This window comes from Alligator mississippiensis, chromosome 1 (assembly GCF_030867095.1).
Source record: "Alligator mississippiensis isolate rAllMis1 chromosome 1, rAllMis1, whole genome shotgun sequence".
NCBI lineage: Eukaryota > Metazoa > Chordata > Crocodylia > Alligatoridae > Alligator > Alligator mississippiensis.
In genome coordinates, this window is record NC_081824.1 from 171,525,860 (window position 1) to 171,551,438 (window position 25,579).

General features: G+C 41.9%; 1 protein-coding gene and 1 long non-coding RNA gene across 2 annotated transcripts in view; one reads left to right on the top strand and one right to left on the bottom strand.

Moving 5' to 3' along the window:
* DNAH8 (dynein axonemal heavy chain 8) overlaps positions 1-25,579 on the top strand; it is a 343,175-nt gene that overhangs the window by 137,471 nt on the left and 180,125 nt on the right. The window contains 11 exon segments of the mRNA XM_059716994.1: positions 923-1,023; positions 4,591-4,728; positions 12,333-12,573; positions 14,833-15,032; positions 15,883-16,036; positions 16,135-16,298; positions 17,258-17,360; positions 17,788-17,892; positions 18,168-18,329; positions 19,705-19,929; positions 21,918-22,090. Of these exon segments, the coding sequence (XP_059572977.1) occupies positions 923-1,023; positions 4,591-4,728; positions 12,333-12,573; positions 14,833-15,032; positions 15,883-16,036; positions 16,135-16,298; positions 17,258-17,360; positions 17,788-17,892; positions 18,168-18,329; positions 19,705-19,929; positions 21,918-22,090 (1,766 nt within the window).
* Positions 18,139-23,763, bottom strand: LOC132244711 (uncharacterized). Its single transcript, XR_009456450.1, has 3 exons — positions 23,702-23,763; positions 22,580-22,929; positions 18,139-18,823 (listed from the first exon to the last, which is right to left on the bottom strand). It is a non-coding gene; the product is annotated as an uncharacterized LOC132244711 (long non-coding RNA).

Below are 25,579 nucleotides of genomic sequence, written 5' to 3' on the forward strand. Positions count from 1 at the left end.
AGCCTCAGGCATCCGAAGACCTACCTTGGCCTACTTCCCTCTCCTGGGATTCCTACTACACCCATTCTAGGGCCTCTACACCATGCCCCATCCTGGGGTCTTTGCATCATCTTCCCAATCAACATCTTCCCAATCATGGGGCTGGCCCTTGCACTGCTCTTCAGGCCTACTCCCAGTTCGGCCCTACTCAGTGCGCCCCTGGGACTGCCCTTGGCCCTTGCCTACTCTTGGTTCAGCCCTGCTCAGCTCCCCTCATGCACAGTCCTTCAGACCTACACCCATTCAGCCCGACTCTGTATGGGGCCACACAACTCCACCTTCTTCCCTCAGGCTTCACTATACTGCCCTCGTCCCTCGGGGTCAACCACCCCCATAGGCTCAGGTGGCACTCCATTTGCCATGCCTGACCCCACTACACTCACTCGCCAGGGTCTGACACCCCCCTCATGGGCTCAGGTGGCCGCAGCCATGCCTGGCCCCTCTCCTGCCTCCAAAGCCCACCCAAAGATGGGGGCTGGGGTTAAGGCGCCCCTCCTCGCCTTTCACTGAAGAGGCAACTGGCATGGCATTTCCTGGGGACTCCCACGCCACCAGGCCACCCTTCCCTGGCAGGGTGTAGTTTTAGGTCATGCCCAGGGCCAGGAGCCCCCAGCTCCTACCTGCTAGATGTTCCATGCAGCTCAACCAGGTGATGTTTCTATCTGGGCCAGCAGCAGCAAACTGCTGTGTTTATATAGGCAGCCAGTGTTCTAAAATGGCTGCCACAATCAAGTACCTGCTTAGTGCTTGACTCAGCCCTTACAGTGGCAGGCAGTGCAAGTGCCCTGCCATATTATAATTAGAGAATTTTTATGATGATAAAACCTATATTTTCATAGCATTTAAAAAAATTAATCTTAAGCATTAATCTGATCTTTTTCAGGCTAATTTTGATGAACTCTGGAGAAAGTTTGTCACTTATTCATCTGGTGAACAGCTATTTGGATTGCCTGTCACAGACTATGAAGTTTTACATAAAATAAGGTAATTGATAGGAAATAGACCAATCTACAAGAACATATTGGCTGCTTACAGACATTAAAAAAACAAACAGGCTGTACTGGAAGAAGCAGTGTGTTAGTTTTACCCAGTTCCACATAGTTTGTATAGATTGGGCACTTTAGTGAAGATTTTTGGTGCTTTAATCTAATAGTTTATTCAATCAGCTATTAGATAAAAGTGCCAAAAAGCCCCACTAAGGCACCCAATCTATACAGACATTGGGCAAGCCAGGTCCAACTAATGTGATGCCTTTTCTGGGCATACGCTAGGCTTGGTGTAGGGCCACATGGAATTTAAAGTAAAGCACCACTTTCATTTTTTTCAATGTCTGTAAGCAGACATTAAGTGTATTAAAATGTTTTAGTATAGGAATGAATAGAAAAGAGGTACATGTACAAAATTATGACACATTGTTTTTGTCAGACTGTATGTAAAATAAAAGAATTTTGGAAACCTTAACAGAGAGAGAATGGACTGGGAGAGATGAACAAAGAATAGTTATGGGCTTGAACCAAGATAGAATTGGATCTGCAGCATCAAGATTGATTAGATTCTATTGATCACCAGACTTTGTGAAAGAATTAGATTGTAGAATGAATGGCATGAACTAGAGTCAGGAAATTCTGTTTCAGCTGGGAGAAGAATGACTAGGGACTTGTAAGGGATGTAAAGACAAAAGCATTTTAAGGATCTGGAAAATTGATATAGCTGCAAAGATGGGTAAACCACCACTAGTACTCCAAAAATTATTTGTATTCCTGTATTCATTGATCAGTATTCAAGATCTCTCTGCCTGGCTAGTTCACATAAGTATTCATGTAGTTACTGAATTTATTCAATAAGATGAGGTTTCCCCCTGGATGCCATGTCATCAACCAAGCAGAAGATGTTGGCTGTATCCAGGAGGCTTGGTGGCTGTTGGCTCTGCTAAGTGGCTCTGCATGGGAGATATAAGGAGGACACACTCCAGCATGAGCATCTATCAGGTCAGCTGCAGACACACATGTTAAATGTCCTTAAGTCTTCAGCGAGACTTGTGCAGGTCAACAATGAGGACATGACACAACTCCTGGGTCTGTTGGCTTTTGTGAGAGAGCTAGGGATATATTGCAGGGTGCAGGAACAGAAACTGACATACTTGCAACTGACAAGAGAGGGGACACTGGAGGTCTGTTCTCTAGAAGCCTCTGAGCAGGCAGGGAGGGAGGTGTTGCTGTGAGCAGGAGTTCCTGGAGGGGTGGGGCATGGTCCCGTGTGAGAGGCAGGGCTGCTCTGTGCACTTGGTTGCTTTTGGCAATCTCTGGCAGCCTAGGGAACCTGCAAATACACACCTTGTTTTGGGAAGGCATCATTAGAAAAAAAACTATTTTTTCAGGCTAGGGACAGACTTTACACATAAACCCATTTAAGTGATCAAAAATTGGTTTAAACCTGTAACAGAACATAAGTTCAGTGCACATACACCAGTTTCAAAATGGCTGAAACTGGTTTAAGATAAACCTGGTTGAGTGTAGTATCAGGCTTAACTGATCTGGTTCAAACTGGTTTATGCAGTGTCTGTCCCAGACCCCTTCCTGGTTTAAGTTAAACCAGAGCCCCCCAGCATCCAAGATGCTTTGTAACCCTGGGCTGGGCTGGGCTAGGCCAGGTTGTGCTCTCTGCTCCAAAGAACAGGCTGGCCCTACCCTTGTCCTCCCTAGTCAGAGCTCTGGGGGAGACTGCAGGCACAGCAGGATCTGCCTGGCTTCCCTCACTGTTTGCTGCTCAAGCAGGGATTTCCCCCTCCTTCCCATCTCCCACAACATAAACCCCAACCCCACAGACCCTAGGCAGGTGATTTGCCTGCTAATGCTGAGAGGTGTCTCTGTGTGTGTCTCCAATTTCACTGGGACAGGACAAAGGCAGATGGAACACTGTCCACTTAGGGCTTTTTGGAGCTAATCAGCAGGTCAGCTGGTAATGTCTGTCTGTGGAAAAAGCTGTTTAAGAAGAGCTTCAACTAATGAGAGAGGCTTTTGTTTTGCTGGTGGGCTGATCAACACTGTGGTTTTATCAGCCCCCCGATTGGTTTGCAGACAGGGAGAGGGAGATTGAAAAGCTCAGTATCATCAACAAATGCATGCACTGCACACCCCACCCCATTGCTTCACAGTGCTAGCCTGGGGTTGAGGTCTGGCAACACTCCTGCCCCTTGAGCAGCGAGTGGGGGAAAAGCCTGAGATGGTGCAGTCAGGGTGGAGGTTTACACCCCTCCTTAATCAGAGCACCCTGCTGGGGCCTGGCCACACCCCTGCTCAGCTCAGCACTATGGAATGGAAGTGAGGACTGTCTCCCCCCCCGAGCTTCTAGCCTGAGCCACAGCAGGCATGTGCCTGCATTTCTGGAATGAAAAGGGAATATCTATCCACCTCCAAATCGGTTCAAGCTTTTCAGGTTAGACTAACCTGCAAATATTGAATCAATTCAGGCTCAGGCTTTTTGAATGTCTGTCCCTAGCCCCTAGACCATGATCTAGACCCTGGCTTAGACTTGGCTTTTTCATGATGACCCTGTGAAGAGCATCCTAGGATGTGTGCACATGTAGTCCGGGACTGTGGGCCATCACCAGAGAAGACTGTCTGCACAGCTCCTGCCCCAAATGTTGAATGTTTGTATAGTGCTCTACTAGTAGGGTTCCAACTAGTAGGGTTCCAACCATGGAAACAAAAATGTTGTTCCCACTGGTTAATTTGAATGCTTGAATGTACCCTCTATTTCCTTTTTGACATTTGTACAGTATTGTATTGTCTTGCATTTACACATGCCTTTATATTTAAATGATTTAAGGCAAGGTCTTTTGTTTTTATTTAGGATTCTATCTACTATAAAATATTTTGGTGTGATGCCAATAAATATTAAATAGCTACCAACATTTTTTGAATAATTCCTCTAGATTTTTAATAATTTTGGTTACTGTTGTCTGAGTTTCATCTAATTTATAGAAATTCCTTTGGCATTGAGACATCCAGACAGTGTTCTAAGAATAGTGCAGACCCAGCTATATTGAGAAAACAATTAGTTTGCTGGTCCATGTCATGTTTTGAGAAAGGCAGCCCAAAATTAATTAGAAATTTACTTTTATAATCCTGAAATGATATGTCAAATTTACTGTCCTGGTAATTGTGTCTGTTATAACTTGCTAAGCATTCTGTTCTTAAAGTATTCTATAAGATATATTTGCTGTCAGGTAATGTATTTGATAGTTCTGGTCATCTTCCAGTTCTCCCCAATTCTAAGTTATTTGATTAAAGTTTATTGAAGTTTGCCTTTCTGAACAAATCAATGAAACATTCTTCCTACTTCCTAAACTATTGCAGGAAGGGGGCATTGACACATACATAGCCCCCTCCCTAAAATATGGGCAGTACAGATCCTATTAAAGTAAATTTTTTTACCCTTAGGGTTTCATTCTAAATGTTAATTTTAATAATCATCTTATAATTATGAACAGAAATTGTAACACTATTTTAATAGCTAGTTGTAATGATTGATATCATTGTTATCTTTCAGGAAGGAGCTAGGATTGCTTCAGAAGCTTTATGGCTTATATGATACTGTAATGAACAATATTAGTGGATATTATGAGATACTTTGGACAGATGTAGACATTGAAAAAATTAATGCTGAACTTCTGGATTTTCAAAACAGGTGCTTTGTAATGTGGACCTTTTAGCAAGATATAATTAAGTATAACTAATGTTGATTTTATTAAGAATAATTAATTACAAAACAACTTAATATATTGGAATAAGTAAATTTTGTTAATAGTAGTGTTTAATTTATTAAAATAAGATAATTGGCCTCTTTAAGGAGAGATGGAGTCTATCTCCATCTGTGGTAATCAGCTGCTTCCAGCTGAGGCTGTGTAGGTAGGGATCTACTGAAAGACTAGGCACGACTACATGTGCAATTAATGCAACTGAATATTTTGCAGCTCAATTTGAGCTGGAATAAACTAATCCTGAGATGTCACCATCTACACATGTGTTTAAGCACAATAATTTACTGCAGTGTAGGATAGTACCTGTGTCTGACGGGACTATCCTACTCTCAAGTAAATTAATCTACTGTGCACTAATTGCAGCACACATGTAGATGGTGACACTTTGCTGCTGATTAAATTAACTTAATACTAAACCAATAGTCTACTCTTAGTAGTGTGTTATTAGTTTAGATGTATCTGCTGAAGAGTATCTGATCCTTATATAGACTACATGTTACAAGTGTTGTGCAAGGCACTCCAAATTACATGTGTATTCAGTGCCTTTGGCACAGAAAGCAGTTTTGGCCACATTAGTATGCCACTTCCCAAATAATAATAATTTAGGTATGTTGTTTCAAATTCCAGGGTTAATGCAGCTCATGATACAAGTTCAGCTAAAGGTCTACAGCAGACTGATATCTGTAGTAAGGGAACCTGCACATTGGTTTAACAATGTTGTATATAAAAGATCTCTGAATCTCTTAAAATTTTTATACACTATTCTTAAAATTTATAGGTCATCTAAAACAAATAAATAAACACTGGACATCTTTTACAGCATGTGATCCTGGTAAAGAATTATTTGGTTCCATTATAAAGTGGAAAGATTAAAATATGTTTCTGACACTTCTTAAGTTATAATTTGGTCACAAGAGAACCTTTTAATCTTTTTAGTTAAACTTTACTTTGAGTGTTTTAGTAATTAGTATTAGGACAGAAAATATAGTTTGGAGGATAAAACCAAAGTGTTTTGTAGGATAGGGTAGTTTTTTTCTGCTGCACAACTACTTTCCTTATCCAACAGTTCTGGGTTAATGTCTTCTACCTGTGGAATTTGAACTAAGCCTCATCCTTCAGTTCCATATACTTCCCTGGTTGTTGATCATGTTTGTAGTTAGTTTGTTCTGATGATTGTATTTTATAACTTTATTTTATTTTTCAAATGGGTTCCTTGGTATTTTTTTTTCTCAGATGAGCTGTTTCAGTCACTTCCTTCTGAGATTCCTTTCCCCTAGTCTACATCTGAGAAAATGGCAAAACAGTTCTGCAAACACCAGACTAAATCTAAACCTTGTCTCCATAAGAGGCAGCTTCTAAGATAAATCGTGTCATGCCTCTTCATAGCTAGCTCTCCTCAGTACTTTCAGGACACAGGACTCAGATATGTCAGGATACCTGTTCTCCCAGGAACTGTGGCTCCAGTACAGAAAAACCCGAAAAGAAGCTTATAAGCAGTTCTGGGGAAGTTGACTAAGGCCAAGGGCAAAAATCACCCAGTGCCAGGACTAAGTCCAGCTGTGGAACTGGATTGGAGGGGTTATCCACCTGAAAGGGGAAAAAAATCCTCAGAAACTGCAAGAGGTCTCCAGTTTTCTGAGGGAAGGAACAGAGTTAATATACAGCTCTCTTTTGTCCTACTGTGAGGTGTGGAGGTCTTAAGATGTTCAGAGATGCCTTCAGGCAGTGCCATGAACTCCAAAAATGAAGGATGATCAGTGGATTTTTCTTTTTCTTTGCTCCTGTCATGATCTTTTTTAGTCTCAGGTCCATATCTTGTATGCTTCTAGGAGAGAGCATGCCCTTTTTTCTTTGGATCTACTCTGTGGATGCATTTGCTACTCACATTCTTGTTTACGTAGACGTGTTTCTAGTGATGGAAGAAAACTTTGGATTCATACCAGTTCTTTCTTTTTTGTCTTTCATACTATCTCTCTTGGGCTCCCTGTACACATAACAGGTACAGTGAACCTGTTAATTGCACTGGTACCTTAAGACCAACTACATGTGTAAAGTACTTTTCACACGATAAAAGGCTTCAACCAGCTATAAAGTTAGACCTCAGATATATGTACTAACTTTATACCTGGTTGCTATTGAGCTTTAATCTGCATGTGTAGCAGGGTCTCTCCTGCAGCTGGGAGCTTGTCAGCTGACAGGGCTTCCAGCCACAGGGGTGCACCATGCTCAGCGTGAAACCCCCAGATTCTGCGGATCATAGCTGCCATAATCAACAGGGCCAAGAGATTTCACAACCCCCAAGCCCTGGGGGTTGCAGCTACCATGATCCCTCAGGCCCAGGGGTGCATGGGGCACCCCTGCAGCTGAGAGCCCCACAAATGAGGAGGCTCCCAACCAGGCTCTTCTTGCTGGTGTAGTGGGAGTCCACGATCAGGCTCCTTCTTCACTGGCATTAAGGTCTGATGGGATCTGATGCACAATCCCGTAATTAAGCCTCCTGTTATGCATGTGTGGCATGGCAGGAGGCACAATTGTGTGGATTGTGCCTCAGATCTCATCACACTTTTACCTCCACATATAGAGGGGGCCTTGCTTTCTTTCATAATCTGTTATATGTCATTTCACTCCTTGGAAATGATGATTAGACATTAAGCACCCATTGTAGTGGCAGAAAAGTTTCATTGTAGTGGCTTTAAATCCCTCTTGAAACAGAGATTCCTTCTTTCAAACATGAATCATCTATAGGTAGCAGCCCGGTATCAGAGAAAAAAAGTAGTTCAGTATGGAATTTTCCATTACATTTACTTGTACATTTTGGTATTAAAACTGAACACAGGACATTTAAGTTACGGATCAGGACACATTCTTGTGGAAGCAGAACACAAGGATCCTCTGGGGAAGTTCTGGTGTGTGTCTGAACTGTGTCCAGCACAATGGGAGTGCTGTGATACAAATAATTATCACAAAGTTCTAGTGATCTCTGGTAGATTAGGGTTTATCTGTGTTGGCTGATAGGAGTTCTACAGCTAATATAGAAATGGAGGTACCAGCTCTAGTGGTATTATTTATAGAGGCACATTGACATCTCTGTCATTAGGTGACCATATTAATCAGAATAACAGGTTAGAGAGAGAAGCCTATTGTTAACCTTTATAGTTGTCATTCATCTCCAAAAACAGGTTATGTTTTATGTCATAAAACAATGACATAAACTGTTTGCTGAAGGTTATTCTTAAAACTTCAGAAGCACTGATTTTCAATGTGACTTCTTTTTTCTATAAGTTCTGGGAGATAGTTCTCCCATCAGTTGTTTTAATTTTTAGCACACATTTCTAGAGTTTTAAAGGATTATGAAGCATATGGAGTACAGTTATCAATAGGGTCCTACTTAATTTACAACCAGACAAAGATTTTTTGCAGCTTGGTTTTGCAGGCATTTCCCAGTGAGAGCCAGTTTTGCAGGCATTTCCCAGTGGTCCTGATTGGTGGGAGGAAGAACGAGGTAGCAGCTGCCATCTTGACTGACAGTTCCCTTTGTGTTGCTTTACCAGCTGGCAAGCTCCCCTCCCAGGTGGACTGCAGGGCAGCAAGGACTGCTGGTTTCTACTGGGGAACACAAATTTTTTTTTTAAGGTGTTTTTTTTTTAAGTTGATTTTAGGGACAGTTGTGGATTTCACAAAATCTGTGAAATTGCGAGTTGAGTAAGTCCCTAGTTCAATTGTTCAGTCTTTATATTATTCCATCCCAAACACCAGGAAAGAACAGCCCCATGTTTCTACAGTCTAGATGTTAAAATTTTGAATGAGAGAAAGAAACAAGGCTCCATCTAAAAGCCCTAGTGTTGTTTAGGGGTAGAGGGAGAGGTATGAGGAAGACATACAAAGTAGATTTCCATTCCTCTGAAGAGGATCAGTGGTATTCTTTTGTAGGAATGTGTAAATGAGTTGTGTACCAAATAATTCTTTAGATCACAAAACTCTGTTATATAGGGTGTATGGGATGACACTTCAATTTCTATTATTCTGTTCCATATCTTAGAATCATAGCATCATAGAAAATTAGGGTTGGAAGGAACTTCAGGAGGTCATCTAGTCCAACCTTCTGTTCAAAGCAGGACCATCCCTAACTAGATCATCCCAGCCAAGGCTTTGTCAAGCTGGATCTTAAAAACCTCCAAGGATGGAGATTCCACCACCTCTCTGGGTTTTCATAGATTTCATAGACATTAGGGCTGGAAGGGACCTTGGAAGATCATTGAGTCCAGCCCCCCACCCCAGGGGCAGGAAGTCAGCTGGGGTCAAAGGATCCCAGCAAGATAAATGTCCAAATGTCTCTTAAAGAAGTCCAGAGTAGGTGCTTGCACCACCTCTGCCGGCAGTCTGTTTCAGGCCCTGGGGGCTCGGACTGTAAAGAAGTTCTTCCTTATGTCCTGTGTGGCAGGGCACTCTTTGTGCCTGCCAATTTAAGGGCCTGAAGCCAGCAGCCAGCAGGTGCCTGATTAGGGCAACCGTCTTGGATTCAGGGCTGCCCATATAAACAGGGCATTTTGCTGCTGGAAGGCCAGGCAACAACATCACCTGGCTGCAAGGCTGCTGATATCATCTGGAGGTAAGGGAGGAGCTGTAGTGGATGGTTTAGGAGGCTCCTGGTCCTGGGCATGACCTAAAACTGCACCCTGCCGGGAGTGGGTAGCCTGGTGGGGCTGTCAGTGGCGTGGGAGCCCCCAGTGGCGTGGGAGGCCAGTTACCACCTCGGTGAAAGGTGGGTTAGGGCGCCTTAACTCCAGCTCCCACCTTTGGGTGCGTCAGGTGACAATGGAGGTAGAGGGGGCCAGGCACAGCTACAGCCACCTGAGGCCACCCAAGGAGGGAAGCCCCGAGACCCTGAGTGAGGGGGCTTCGTGGGGCCCCGAGTAAAGGGGGAGAAGAATCAGAGGGCTGAGGGCCCAGTACACATACAGACACTGTGTGTTACCCTGAAAGGGGCCTGAGTGTGCTTAGACCCGGTTGGGTAATTGGCTGGCCACTACCCTGGTGAGGGTCGTGGGAGAGGCCCAACAGACTGTACATCTGCCACCCAGGGAACGGACTAGCTAAGCCTGTGGCCAAAGGGTGCCCACTTCAAGAGGGAGCAAGGCAGCATAAGTTGTCGACGTGAGAAAGAGACCCTGTGAGAGAGGGTGGAGTGAGTGAGGCCTGAGTGAGAGGTGGGCGGTACAACTGTGTGTGTGACCGAGGCCTGACGGTGTGGCCTAAGCATGTTCCGGCTTTGGGCTGGGGGCACTGTAACATCTGGGTGCCATCTGTGAGGCTTCGGCTGTAGTGTAGGGGAGGTACGGAGCTGCAGACACCCCCAAATATGGGGGTGCAATAATGGTCAGCCTTGCACCTTATTTAACAGCATAGTATTAATCCAACAAGGCGTGGCAGGCGAGACAGGCGGGCGGCATGCCCAGAGGCAGGTGGGGGGCTAGCTGCGGCTAGCAGGGATATCCACTTTGCCACATCCAGCCTGAAATGGTCTTGGAGGAGTTTGTGACCGTTTGATCTTGTCATCCCTTGGGGCACTCTGGTGAACAGGCATTCCCCCAGATCCTGATGTACATCCCTTATATACTTAGAGGCAGCCACCAGGTCCCCCCTGAGCATGTGCTTCTTCAGGCTGAAGAGTCCCATGGCTCTCACCCTCTCATCATAAGACCTGTTCCCCTGCCCTCTGATCATGTGCGTGGCTCTCCTCTGGACTCTCTCAAATTTCTCCACATCCTTTTTGAATTGTGGAGCCCAGAATTGGATGCAGTACTTCAGCTGCAGCCTCACCAAGGCCGAGTACAGTGGGAGGATGACATCTTGGGATTTGCTAGAGAAGCATCTATGGATGCAAGCCAGAGTTTTGCTTGCTTTACCAGCTGCAACATTACATTGGTGGCTCATGTTCATCTTGTGGTCAGTAATGACCCCCAAGTCCCTTTCAGCCATGGTGCTAGCACTGCCGAGCCTGTAAGCATGCTGTGAGTTTTTCTTCCCAAGGTGAAGTACCTTCCATTTTTCAGTGTTGAACACCATCAGGTTTTCTTCTGCCCATTTTCTGAGCCTGTCAAGGTTGGCCTGGATCACCATCCTGTCCTCGGGTGTGTACACTTTACCCCAAAGTTTGGAGTCATCAGCGAACTTGGTCAGTCTGCTTCTGACTGTTCTGACCTGCTCCAGTGGTTTACTACCCTCCTGCCGCACATTTGCCGGCATATTCCACTTTAACGACATTGCTGTTCCTAATCATCTTCTTCTCCTCCATGTGTTTAGAAATGGATTCCTTGAGGATCTGCTTGCTGATTTTTCCAGTTACTGAGATGAGGATGACCAGTCTGTAGTTCCCTGGATCCCCCTTTTTCCCTTTCTTAAATATGGGCAGTATATTTGCCTTTTTCCAATTATCCGGGACCTCTCCTTATAGCCATGAGTTTTCAAAGATGATGGCCAGTGAGTCCGCAATCTCATCAGCCAACTCCCTCAGCACCCTTGTGTGCATCGTATCCGGCCCCATGGACTTGTATATGTCCAGCTTTTCTAAATAGTCCCTAAGCTGTCCTTTCACCACAGCTGGCTGCTTGCCTTCTCTCCAAACTGCTACATAGTGCAGTAATCTGGGAGCTGATCTTGCCTGTGAAGACTGAGGTAAAAAAGGCACTGAGTACTTCAGCCTTTTTTGCCTCCTCTGTCACCAGGTTGCCTCCCCCATTCAGTAAAGGACCCACACTTGACCCAACCTTCCTCTTGTTTCTGACATGTGTAGAAGCTCTTGTTACCCTTCACATCCCTTGCTGGTTGCAACTCCAGTTGTACTTTGGCCTTCCTGACTTCATTCCTGCATGCCCGAGCAATGCTCTTATACTCCTCCCTAGTTGTTTGTCCAAGTTTCCGCTTTTTATAAGCTTCCTTTTTGTGATTTAACTACTGAGAAGTTCTCTGCTAAGCCAGGCTAGTCTTCTGCCATACTTGCTAGTCTTCCTGCACATTGGGATAGTTTGTTCCTGCACTCTCATTAAGTTTTCTTTAAAGCACAGCCAGCTTCCCTAGACTCCTTTCCACCTAAGAATGGCTAACGGGCAGGGCTTAGTCCTAGAGTCTCCTTCAAGACCACTGGATCGTGTCTGAATTTCAGAAGTGGAGGACATTAACCCATTAGTAATGAATAAGGAGATAAACTGCCAATAGAAAATAATTATTTTTTGAAACAAGTCTTATAATTCTTTGTCATTATGCTTTTAGAGAACACTTGCACTGCCTTTTAGAAAAGATAGATAACCATATTAGTTTTATGCCCTATAAATGAAACTGGTAACAAAATCAGCAAGTTAATTTTTTTTAACAAATGTTTCTGAGCAGAAAATTAACTTTTAATGAAATTCTTTCTGTTTGCATCCTAATTTGTTTTGAAATTGGTATAACAATATCTATTTTTCAAAAAAAAAAAATTAAATAAAAATATGGGAAATCTACTACTAAATCCATTATTTTAAATCAATTAAAGGTGCCGCAAACTTCCCAAAGGGCTTAAAAACTGGCAGGCATTCTTAGATCTCAAGAAAAGAATAGATAATTTTAGTGAATCATGCCCTTTGTTGGAAATGATGACCAACAAAGCAATGAAACAGAGACACTGGAATCGTATTGCTGAAACAACAGAACATCCTTTTGATGTAGAATCTGATTCTTTTTCTCTTCGAAATATCATGGAAGCACCACTTCTTAAACATAAAGAAGATATTGAAGTAAGTACACACATTGCTTTCCGTTCATTTATTATCATCAACAGGACAAGTGAGAGGGCTTGGTATGTATGCCTTTGTGTCAGGCAAGGGGGTGTGCCAGGCTGTGAGCTTGTCTCAGTCACTGGAGCAGTTGAGTTTAGTATGAGTTACAAACAAGATGCATGGAGGTGTGGGGAGTACAAGAAATACAGCTCCATAGAATGCAAAAGAGCCAAGGAGTGCCCTCTTTCACCATATATAATTGCACAAGCATTCCTGGTGGTGTTGGCAAGAAGTAGCTGCATGAAAGTGTTGAAGTAGAATTTATTACCCCTCAGAGGTGGGAGCGGGCCAGGAAGGTAGGTTATACAGATTGTACCATGGCACACCTGTCTGATTAAAAATCAAGCAAAGCTTTATTGGCTACGCATGCATGCATGCACATGCACATGCACACACACACACACAGAACTAAGCAGCAGTGCAAAGTGAATCTCACCACGCTGCATCAGTCCTGGGTGGGTTTAATAAACGGTCTCAATCAGCTGGCCATACTGAGATAAGGCTCCTAGGTTCCTGTGTCTGCATTGATCACCCAATGTTTCTTGGGATGCAGTCCAACAGAGAGACAACTTCATTGTCCTTTGCTGGTTCTTTTATTACTTGCTGTGACATACATCATCATTGCTAGGCAGTTGCTACCCTATTTTTTTTTAAGCAGTTCTCTCTTTCTCAGCAATATTTACAATTACACTCTCCTGCTTAGATACCACAAACCTGTTCTTAATTTCCCAAGGTTGGTTTTTGGTTTTTATCCTTCTACTGGGACTTCTTGACCTGACTTTTTCCCTATCTGCTGTTTGTTTGTTTTGCTAAGTCTTCAGATGTAAGTGCAAAACTGAAAACCAGCTATTTGAGCCAATCTGGGACTCATCCAGAGGATTCTGGGTGGTCTAGCTACTCAAGTAGCTGCAATAAACCTGTATTTTCCACTCTGTAGGAAGAGCTAGTACTTTCTCATGAACGTGCTGTATTTTCTGTGTGAGATACTTCATGACCACCTGGATCATATATGTACAGGTGTATGGTCACAGTTTGCAATGCTAGAGCAGCATAATTCTCACTAAAAATATGGGTGTCCATGGCCTCAGTGAGCATAACTTAAAAATTATCACATAACTAGCAAATTGCCCATCAAGAATGATGGGGAAAGAGGGGATGGAGCCCTGTGCATCCCCTCCCACGCCTTTGGGTCTGACCCTGCCCCCTCCCTCTCCCCTCTGGTTCAGGTCCAACTCTATTCCCCCCCCATTCAGGTCCGACCCTGGCCCCCCCAGTTGAGTCCGAACCCACTTCACCCCTACCCCACTGCCTCCCACCCTTCCGGTTTGGGTCCAACCCCACCTCACCCCCATCCCCCCTGGTTCGGGTCTGACCCTGCCACCCCTTCCCTCCCAGTATGGGTCTGACCCCCCCATTTGGATCTGACCCTGCCTCTGTCCCCCCTCCCTCCCCCGGTTCAGGTCTGACCCCACCCCACCCTCCTCCCCCTGGTTTAGGTCCAACCCTGCCCCACCCCCTTCATTTGGATCTGACTCTGCTCCTCCCCTGTTCGGGTTCAACCCTGCTCCACCCCCTCCCACTGGTTTTGGTCCAACCCCCCCCGGGTTCAGGTCTGACCCTGCTCCCCTTCTCCCCCCACCCTTCGGGTCTGGCTCAAGACCAATAGAAGGGCTCCTGCCTTTCCTCAGCTAGCCCCACTGCTTGTAAAGTGCTTGTGCCAATTTTTTTTTTTTTTTTTTGCCATGTGTGAGGTGGGGTGGAGGGAACCACTACACTGGAGGCTTCCATTTAAACTCAGCTGGCCCTGCCCCCAGCTGCCCAGCCGGCACAGCCAATTGGGGCATGCGCAATTGGGCAAAAGTGTTACAGGCAGATAGACAGACAGACAGACAAAGACTTTTATTATATTAGAATATTACCATATGGCAAATATGTAGAAACTATAATATAGAAATTACCTGGTGTTTTCAATACCAAAAAAGGGACTCCAGAACTGGATTAATAGCTTCCCATTTTCCAGACCCAATTTTCAGGTTTGCTTCCTGTACATTTTAAAAACACATTTAAATTCTGTGAACTTTCAGTTAAAATAGCAGAATGTTCCTCCTCATCTCTATACTTCATGTGTTAAGAGTATTCCAGCCATAATTCCATATCTGGTTTGTATTTACATGTGAAGAATCTAAAAAATAAAAAAAAAAACCCTTTTTGTTTCAGGATATTTGCATATCTGCTATAAAGGAAAAAGATATTGAAGCCAAATTGTCTCAGGTAGTTGAAAGCTGGGGAGGCCAGAGCCTGAGTTTTTCAGCATTCAAAGGAAGAGGAGAACTATTGTTAAAAGGAACTGAATCATCAGAGATTATTACAATGATGGAAGATAGTTTAATGATTCTGGGCTCTTTGCTCAGCAACAGGTAATTTTAAATGTTTTTTTGTGTGGTATTTTAAGGTTTGGAAGCATTTATAAATAAGCACAACTTTAATTAAAGTCAGCGACTATTTCACTAGACCCCCTCTACAAATGCAAGTAAAGGTGTAATGGGATCTAACATGCAATCCACATAATCATTCCTCTGCTATGCCATATATGCATGGCAGGAGGTACAATTGATTGTGGGATTGTGCATTAGATCTCATTGCTCCTTATTGCCAGTGCAGGGGGAGCCTAATCCCAGACTCCCCCTGCACTGGCCAGAAGTAAGCCCCTGCAGCCCTGGGACTGCCTCAGTCCCCAGGGCCTGGTGGTTTCACATTCTGCCAAGACCTGGGGATCACAGTTGCCTCAATCCCTAGGGTTTATACACTGGACATGAGGCTGCCCTGTGGTTGGGAGCCCTGTTAGGCGATGGGGCTTCCAGCTGCAGGGGAGACCCAGTTACATGTGTAAATTGAAGCTTGATAGCAACCAGCTATAAAGTTAGTAAACACTTTTGAGGCCTAACTTGATAGCTGGCCAGAGCTTTTTATTGTGAGATACTTGTGTAGATGGAGCCTTAGATTCATACTTACTCAGCATTAAATGTTAGTTACATCAGATGACAAAAACTGCTGTCAAGGGAGATTTTTGTACAGTATTGGAAGTCTCCTGCGTTGATACATTTGAGTGAAATCAAGTTGGTGTACAGATCTAAGATAATTTTTACGCTCCAATTATTCCATATTTTTTCCTTCCTTCTGAAAATATTTTACATTGTTACTTTATGATATTTTATAATAGTTTCCATTTACTTTAAAGTTTTTCTCATTTCTTGTTCATGGTTTTAGATACAATACACCATTTAAAAAGGAAATTCAGAACTGGGTTTACAAACTAACCACCTCCAGCGATATCATTGAAGAATGGCTGGTTGTGCAAAACCTCTGGGTTTATCTTGAAGCTGTTTTTGTAGGTGGAGATATTGCAAAACAGTTACCTCAGGTAAATTTATAATATTTTTATGTTTGTGTGTTTTTAAGCTAAGCAGTAATTTGCAGTTGAGGGTAGAGTGAAAATATTAATTCAGTTGTCATATTTAGGAAGCAAAACGTTTTCAGAACATTGACAAATCATGGATAAAAATAATGCAGCGAGCTCATGAGAACCCAAACGTCATTAACTGTTGTGTTGGAGATGAGACAATGGGACAACTGCTACCTCATTTACATGAGCAGCTGGAAGTGTGTCAGAAGTCACTTACAGGGTATGAAAAGTTTCTTAAAAACATCATTATAAATAGTTTGCATAAAGTGAGTAACAATTTTATTCAATTACAAATCAAACATAAAAAAGTTGCTCTCATAGCATGTTAGTAACTAAGAAACTATTTTACTAAGTTATATGCTTTCACATACTGCAGTCATATGCTATAGTCTCACTAGGAAAACAGTCCTGTAATCTTTATTCTGTTAGATCTCTTCAAAACTCCTTATGTGATTGATACAGCTAGATATTATCCCAAGATACTGATAAAATGTGAAGGAGAAAGTGTGTCTTCAAGTAAATTTAGACATCCATACTCCTCTTCTCATTCAATGGAATATTTTAAATAGATTTTAATGTATTGGAAGGTAGGCAGACAAAACAGCATCAGTTCTTTATGACCTTGATTCAACAAAACATTTAAACATATGTATAAATGTTAACTTGTGCTTAAATCAGAGCCTATGTAATTCTATTCTGAATAGTCTTTGTTGTTAGAAAGTCTTGTGCTTGATCCCACAAATCAGTTTCCCATCATTTTTTAATTCCACACTCAAAGTACATTTGTGCCCTGAAGTAAAAACCTGTATTTCAAATATCCTGTCAAAGAATTACATTTACTAGCAAGAACATCTTATTTATATGTATTAATATCTCATATTCAGACAGTGAGCTATATCCTTTCATATTTTGGACCCTGATTCAGGAAAGCTTCACGTTCAGGATAACACTTAATATCCTGAAAAGTACAGGCTTGCTATTCTGAAAGAGATTGATTCTAACATGTCCCCACGTTCTTTTTATGAATTGTGGCTGGAGTTTTTTAACTGTAAAAGGTTTAAGGGCACATGGGGGTTTTTTTTGTTATTTTTTTAAATGCATGTTCTACACTTTTTCAGTTTTTTCCTCAGGGGAAACTGAAACATTTTGTAAAAATAAAAATCTTATTTAATAATTAAGGTATTTAGAGAAGAAAAGGCTACTGTTTCCCAGATTCTTCTTTGTCTCTGATCCTGCCCTTCTTGAAATTCTTGGACAAGCAAGTGATTCACACACTATTCAGGTAAATCTTGATTGATTTTTCTAGCTTAGCAAACCAAGAGAGACATGAAGGAAGTTTTTTAATAAATAAAACCTAAAAGCTGCAAAAAATAAATGTAATATAAATATTTATAATAATTTTATAAATAATTGTATTTTATAATTTATTAAAATAATTTAATACTAAATATAGATGCAGCACCTTATACATTTAGTATTCTTGAGAACCTTATTCAGTACAAGTGTATTAAATAAATATAGTTGAAACATTCCAGAAAGTTAACTGAATTAGGACACAAATAAATGCACTGCTGTATGCTCTGTGGCGTGTAAAATGCTATTTTCAACATTAAATGAAGAGTGAATTTTCTAATATGTGCTAATATTGTGTGTAATTATTTGAATTATTACTTGTATACTTTTGAATTACTTTCTGAATTTTCCTATAGCCACACCTGCCTTCTATATCTGACAATGTGAATGAAGTTCAATTTCATGTGAAGGATTATGATCGCATATTGGCAGTCATATCAAGGGAAGGAGAAAAAATTCCTGTAATTGTCTTATTGTAATCTTTTAAATGTCTTGCTATATAAAGAAACCATTACATTACGTACTGAGGATAAGTTATTCTTAATATATGAATTAAGTGCCAAATGATTAATAATACACTTAGAATATATTTTAGTTATTTTAAAAATATTTATTATTGATTTTTAAAAGTAAAAGCCATCATTGTTTAAAAATGCATGTAAAATATATTATATAGAAATAAATATCACATAGTTACATACAATTTAATATGCTTAACGTGTATTTAATTTTTCAGCTGGATACTCCAGTGAATGCAAAAGGACCTGTAGAGCTTTGGTTGCTAGATTTATTGCGTGTGCAACAGTCTTCATTACATGGTATAATTAGGGCAGCATATTACCAAATTAGTGACTCAGGGTACCAGCTACTGAACTTCCTTAATCATTTCCCAGCACAGGTGAGAACTAAATGTGTGTTTATAGACAATAATAGATAGATAATATTGATATCTATCTATCTATTCTTCACTCACAGTGTTAAACAATTATTATTCTCAAGAGCTTCTACTTAATAAGAGACATGGAGGTTAGGAGAAGGGGGAAAAAAAAAACAAAATCAGGTGGTCTTAGAGAAATTATTACAATTTCATAATATTTTAATAACATGGTGCACTCAGAGGAGTGAGACTGTGACAGATTCTTATGACATTATTTTTGTTGGATCCTGCTAGCAGGAGCATGTCCTTGATTGTAACCAGGTGCCTTTTTCAGCCACTTCAGTGGTTGCTGTCTTCATATGCAGCAAGTTGACTTTAATAAAGTGACTTCTATATATCCCGTGTATGTCTGTACTAGAAACTATATCTGGACATTTTCCAGGATAACCTTTGTCCTTCACTTGCATCTTATTTTCTCTTTGCTGACAACATCCAAGATTCAAAACATGAGTAGACTATGAGAAAAGACAAGGAGAAAGAAATGCACTTTGGCCAAAAGTGTTTCTAAAAGAAGGAAGAAAAATAGTCAATAGAGGAATACGCAGTTAGCAAGTGACTGATTTATAATTCCAAAACACTGAGATTCTTTTCTTTGAACAAAGCTTTGGCTAACCCTCTCCTCAGTAAGAATACATGTAAAAAGAAAAGCATAAAGCCAGTGAGCTTGATTTTCAATTGCTCTTTTCTTGTCCTTGGTGAGCAGATGGAAAATAAGATTATTTTTTTAGTCACAGAATTTCTCTTATATTGGGGCTGTGCAGGTGCCTGTTTGGCTTTTATTTTAAATTAGAGCAACCCTGAAGCTGTAACAAACTCTGGCTCCCTTGGCCTCCAGTGGAGAAGAAAGTAGCGGTAGTACTACAGATTTCAGCCATTCCCTCAACATATTCCCAGTCCTTTCACCATTCTGTGGGCTGGGAATGGGACTTGCATGATGTCCTTTAGAATCGTTACACCATCTCTACGCTAAGTGATACTCTCAGGGGAACATTTCTAAATACTTTAAGACCATTTAATGCTTTCAGAGCAGCTTAAAAGGGACCTTAAGTTTAACTGAGAGACAGTGAAGCCCACACACATATTGAGAATGAATGACTGAGATAATGGCTAAAAAAAATAATGTTATTTCGGGGGTGGGTTGAATATTTGTGAACTATGAACTGATAAAGATGTGTACTCTAGAAATCCTTTATCGTTAGTGAGAAACTATTTTTGAATCATTCCAATTATTCACCCTAACATATAATCAGAGACTAGGATGCTCAAGCCATTTATTATGAATTTGTGAGGTCAGCAAAACCTCATTTGCATATGTATTTACTTGTTAAATTTATAGGTAGGATTATTAGGAATTCAGATGATGTGGACTCATGATTCTGAAGAAGCCCTACGCAGTGCAAAAGATGACAGGAAAATCATGCAAGTAACCAACCAGAGATTTCTGGATATTCTGAATACACTTATCGGTCAGACAACCCATGATCTTTCCAAATATGATAGAGTGAAATATGAAACTCTGGTCACTATTCATGTGCATCAGCGAGATATTTTTGATGACTTGGTAAAGTACATATTTTAATTTCTGAAAGTTAAATGATGTTTCTGTTATAATGATAGTATTTCCTGTGCTTAGTGCTTTTACTCCAAGGATCTGACTCTGCATTTGCATGCAATATTGAAATTGCATTTCTCTCTCCCGAGTTAAGATTGCATTTAATTTTTGCTTAAACCAAACTAAAAATCCATGTTTCGGACTATAATAAATGAATTTAGTCTTCAAATTTTCACAGATATTCTTCTTAATCTATTTGAATTGTTTGCTATTTTAGAAGATCTCAAAACGTTGGCAGAGGCATTTTTAAAATGTCCCCCTTTTTATATTGGTGTCACAATCTAAGCAGTGTAGTAGAAAAAGATAAAATACCATACAGAAAAATTGGCTGACATTTGGAGGCTTTTGTGTGCATTAGAATAGATGAGGTTCTGAGAACCTGAGGGACAGATGTGGGATTGCAGGCCTTTGCAATGGTTGAGAGTCTGGTTCTGAGCAGTTTCCCTTTATTTATTTGTTAATCAGAGCAGGATGCCATCTTAACCATTTAAGAGACTGATAATTTGGGTTATAGGTGCAATGACTCCACACCACTCCTTTACCCTTAGGCTCCTCTCCCTAACTAGTGGGTTTCCTACGCCCACCCCTCAGTTTAATAACTTCTGTGCTTATAGTCTTCCTGTATTCCTCATATTCCCCTTATAATGAAACTGTAGGGTTCTTGGGGCTGTGGACATGGAAACACTTAAGGGAGGAAGAGGAAAGGCTGAGTTGGAAGGAGTGTGAGGAGCTGACAATACTGGGAAGTAAGTACACTCAAGAGCAAGAGGGCTTGAGAGAAGGAGCAGAAAACTGAGATGTGAAGGAGCCAGGGGTGTGAAGATAGGATGAGATAGGGCTTTTTACTGCCCAACCTAACAGTTTAGTACCATTTAATTTCTGCCCCCCACCATAGTCCCTGCTACTCTTCAATCCCAGGTGGCTCACATTAACATTACAAGGGAATGTCAATTTTCCTTAGTTTTACAGAAGAGGAGCTCTTCTTTGAATCCCGTGAGTTTATCAGTCTGTGACTGCTACTTGTTGCCTTTATAAAGCTAGTGAGACTCTTGAGGCAATGGGGAAAAAGCCAGGATTATGGTGGCAAAGGGAGGAAGAAAAAGAAGTAGAGCTGGGTAGAAAAATTGACTGGGTTACAAGGAACAAACTCTTCACCAGCTCCCTCGATCTCTGGCACTCTTTATTTGAAAAAGCAAAAGGATCTATACATTTGGAGAGACTGACAGGGAACTTTGAGAAGCTTGGAAAGGAATCAACAGTGGATTGCTGAGATACAGTGAACAAAGGATAAAAATCTGGGGTCACAAGAGCTGGTGTGGTACAAAGAACCAGATAGCTAGTAGGCAGTGGCATAACTAAGGCAGGACTAACAGGGCAAATGCCCTGGGCATTTGGAGGGGAGTGAAAAAAAGTGGCTACTGATGGCAGCTGTGTGATGACAATTGCAGTCACATGACAACCGTAAATCACTGCTGCTTTTGTGCTCCAGGCACCCAGCTACATCCCTGCTACTGCTGGTAGGCATAGAAACCAAAGACGGTTAAGGGCTAGAATTAAGATCCAATTTTTGTGAATTCTCTTTTGCATCCCATTAAAAGCTTTCCTGTTTGGTGTAGCATTATACATGCTATTACAGTCTGTCCTGTTAAAGTAATTTGAGCTATAATGTAAGTGAGTGATAGGTTTTTTAATATCAATTTTAACACTCAGAATACTCTTTTAATATTAATGTAAATTTAAAAAACATTCTTTATTCAGTGCTAAAATTTGAAACAGGAAACAGGTCATTTTGCAGGTATAATGAAATGTATTATATAGTCCTAAGATTATATTATTCTCTATTGTTCTACTAGAGATGCTCATTATACAAGCAATGTCAAAGATGCAGTCATGAGATACTGTAGGCATTCAATTTATGTTTTATTTTTCTTTTTAAGGTAAAGATGCATATCAAGTCAGTAAGTGATTTTGAATGGCTAAAGCAGTGTAGATTTTATTTTAAGGAAGATTTTGATCAAGTTTTAGTATCCATTACAAATGTTGATTTTGTTTACCAAAATGAATTTTTGGGATGCACTGATCGTCTGGTTATAACTCCTCTAACTGACAGGTGAGAAACAATGGATTTCTTAAAAACATGCCTCTTCTATAACGTGCAGGATGTTTCTTTTCTATAATGAGATCTTCACAGAGCTATACTCTGAATTACTGTAAATGTAAAACTATATGTTAAATGAGCACATAATGAACTTCTGCTTGTGTGTGCTGAACTGTATTTTTTTTTTTAACTTCATAAAATAATAGCTCTCTTTCTGCATATTTGATAGTTCCTACAAAAATATGGTGATTTCTGCCCACATCAACAATAATTTAATAGCAGATTTGCATTTATGTTTATTGGTGTTTATGTATACACACACTAATTTGTTTACTTATGTATACCATTTCATGCATGGATAACTTGAGATAGAATTGGTCTTTAAGACTCAAAATTCCCATGAGCTTTGTTTAACACTGTAACAGGGCATCAGATATAGTATCTGTTATAGGGGGGAAAAAAAGGGGATATGCCATTGAGAACAAAGAAGAAAAAACTTACCTGCAGCCAGACCAAAGTGGGAAAAGCAGAATGATGTTGGGCACCGGGAGCCCAGGTATTCCCAATGAAGCCCTGGCCAGATCCCAGCAGGACCTCACGTAGAAGCAGGGATCAGGCAGATTGGTTACTGGAGGAGGAGCCAGGAGGTAAAAGGCAGACAGGGGAAGAGGCAGTTTGCCCCTAAGGGCAGGGGCCAGCTGAAGATGGTGCCGTGATGAAGAGAGAAGCAGAAGCAATGAACTAAGCAACATCAGAGCCTGGTACTCACTGAAGCTGCAGGAGCTGAAGTGATATCCAGAAGGAGTAGATGAGCGTGGTCTGGGTGAGTGCCGAGCCAGGGAAGGGTCTGCCTGTGGGCAAAGAGCCCAAAGGAGCCAGAGTGAAGAGCTGCGGGGAGGCAGGCAAACTCCTCAACCCTCCTTATCTAGGGAGAGAACTCAGGGAAGAGGATTGGCAGCTGTCATGGCACAGGGTCCTGCAGGATGGCCGTGATCTCCCCAAGGCCCCCTTACTGTGCCAAGTTGGCCCAAAAGGCACCCTCGATTCTTGCCCGCCACATCTTTCCGGTTAAATATATATTAGGGAGGCTGCCTTTACATCTTGGACACAGTTTTGCTGTATTCTGACCCCGTGGGCTCCTGGACCCCTTGTGGGTCCCATTCTGCAATGGGTGTTTCAGGGCACCCTAGCCTTATGGGCTATGCGTGACTAACCACCCCTTTACCATGCCCCAAGCCTCGCAGATGGTACTGACATTGTTGGTTTGGGCCTTGTTATAATTTAGCCCCCTTGTCCTCCCCTGGGCCCTCCGCGGCCCTGTCTCACTCTGTGCCCTCACCGGTGCTCGGGATCAGTGCACCCCCAAAAGGCTGCGCCCTCTCTGGTGCTCGGGATCAGTGCACCCGCAAAATGCTGCACCCTCTCTGGTGCTCGGGGTCCCTACACTGCCGTGGGTCCCCTCTGAGGCCTCCTCCATCCCCTAATAGGCTCACCCAAGCCACCCATCTTAAACAGCAAACAAAACAAGCCCTGTGCTATAACATAAATTCAAGCCACCCAGCTAGAATATCATTCAAGCCGCCCCAGGGGCGCTCCATCCCTCACCAATACCCGAGGCTGTACCTGCAGTCAGGCCTCTCCCCTTTGCTTGCTCTGGGAGAGCTCCTTCCCCCTTGGCTGCTGGCAGGGAACTGCCAGCCTGGCCTCAGCTGTGGGGTTTAAATGGGAGCCAGGCCCTGCCCCTTCCAGTCAGCTGACCGCTGACAGGTGTGGGTCACTAGCTAGCTCTGGTTGCCCTGGCAACCAGCAGCTGGAGCTCCTCACTCACTGCTAGGGCTCTTTCCCTACCAGTTTCCCGTCTTTAAAAGGAGCAGGGCACCTAAGTGCTCTGCGACAGCAGTCAACAGTAGAACTATAGGCAGCTGCCTAAATTACTAAGGAATCCCGGAGGCTGTGATCCTGAGGATTTAAAGGGCCAGCTTACACAAAAGGATGAGTGGAGGACTTGTGTTTAATACTCATTGGGGCTGTGAAGCAAAGTGCCTAATACAAGGGAGGGCAGCAGAATGCCATCTCCCTAGGGATAGTTGCAACAGGACAAAAGGGGACTCTTGTGACCTTGAGATCCCACCAGATGAAGAGAGAGGGATGAAGCACCCAAAGTGACACCAATGGCCAGGACAGCACAGGTATTGTCAGGACAGGGTGAAGGGGAGGTAGGAGGCCTGTGAAGAGACTACAGTCATAAGGCATCTTAAGGAGAAACACCTGCTAAACTGTCCACTTTTTCATTATATCTATTTTTTCATCAAGGTGTGGTAGATGAGTAAGAAGAGCATCAAAACTATGCACCAGGGATTAAGACCATCACATTAAGGTGTGGGACCTAAATATCTAAAGGAGAATATTATTTAAAGAAATTTCCTTAACTTGCAAAGTGAAAAGCCATATAAATGCATGTTTTATGACATTTTTGGCTTATTAGGAAAAAGAGGATAAGAAGAAGGAAATTGAGTCCTAGGAGTCAATGAAGCTGTATCTTTTTTTCTTGATTTCATTCAATACAGCTTTGATATCATTTAACTTTCTGAAATAAATTTTTGACATCCAGGTGTCAGCAATTAAAAACATCCTGCAAATTGATTTGCTAAAAGCTAAGCAGAAGACAAAAATAGCTCTTCTAAGCAATGAGATCATGCTTGACCAACTAACTGTCATTGGTTCACCCTTAACTTCATCTCTGTTTTAGAGGAAAGGTTTGCTGTACAATTTCTGCACCAAGGATTGATGCATTTCATGGATACTGATCTTTCCACAGCTCCAGGACATTTGGGCAATACCTCTTTTCTTGCTGATATTGAACACAGTTCAGATTTGTCCATGGTGGTTTCTTTCACCCATACTCCATATTTCATTTGCCTTCAGAGTGGCAGCTAAAAACCCTTGTTCTTTTATTTCTTCATGCCCTTCTTTTAAAGCTAAATATGGAAAATGAGTGAGCGGTATTTTCCCTTGGGGTGGGAAGGAAGGTTATTCCTTCTGTTTTGCCAGATTTGTTGCTGTGTTTATTACCTTCCTCCCCTTCCTAATGTTGCATACCTGGCCAAAGGAGTAAAGGAAAGGAGAAGAGATCCCTAATTGGCAAAAAAAATCCTCTCAGGAGGCACAGAAAGAGTAGTCTCTCCCAGTTGCTCTCACCTTTTCCACTTCTGCTCTTCCAGGGGCAGAGCCCTAAAGTATATTCTTCTTGTATTGTTCACAAGACTTAAGACTCCTCTAATGATTCTAGACAAGAATAGCTCAGTCTTCTGCTCTTGGGGCACAGTAAATTAGACCATTTTCATCAATCAAGAAATTTGAGGAGCAAGTCTCAAATTCTGCCCAAACTTTCCAATCAAAAGAAACTCCAGGTCACATTCAAGTGGGTGTTGTTAAGTGGGTAATAGAATCAGTAAGGAATTCAGCCTCAGAGTGACTATGGATAATAATTAGTCATCATGT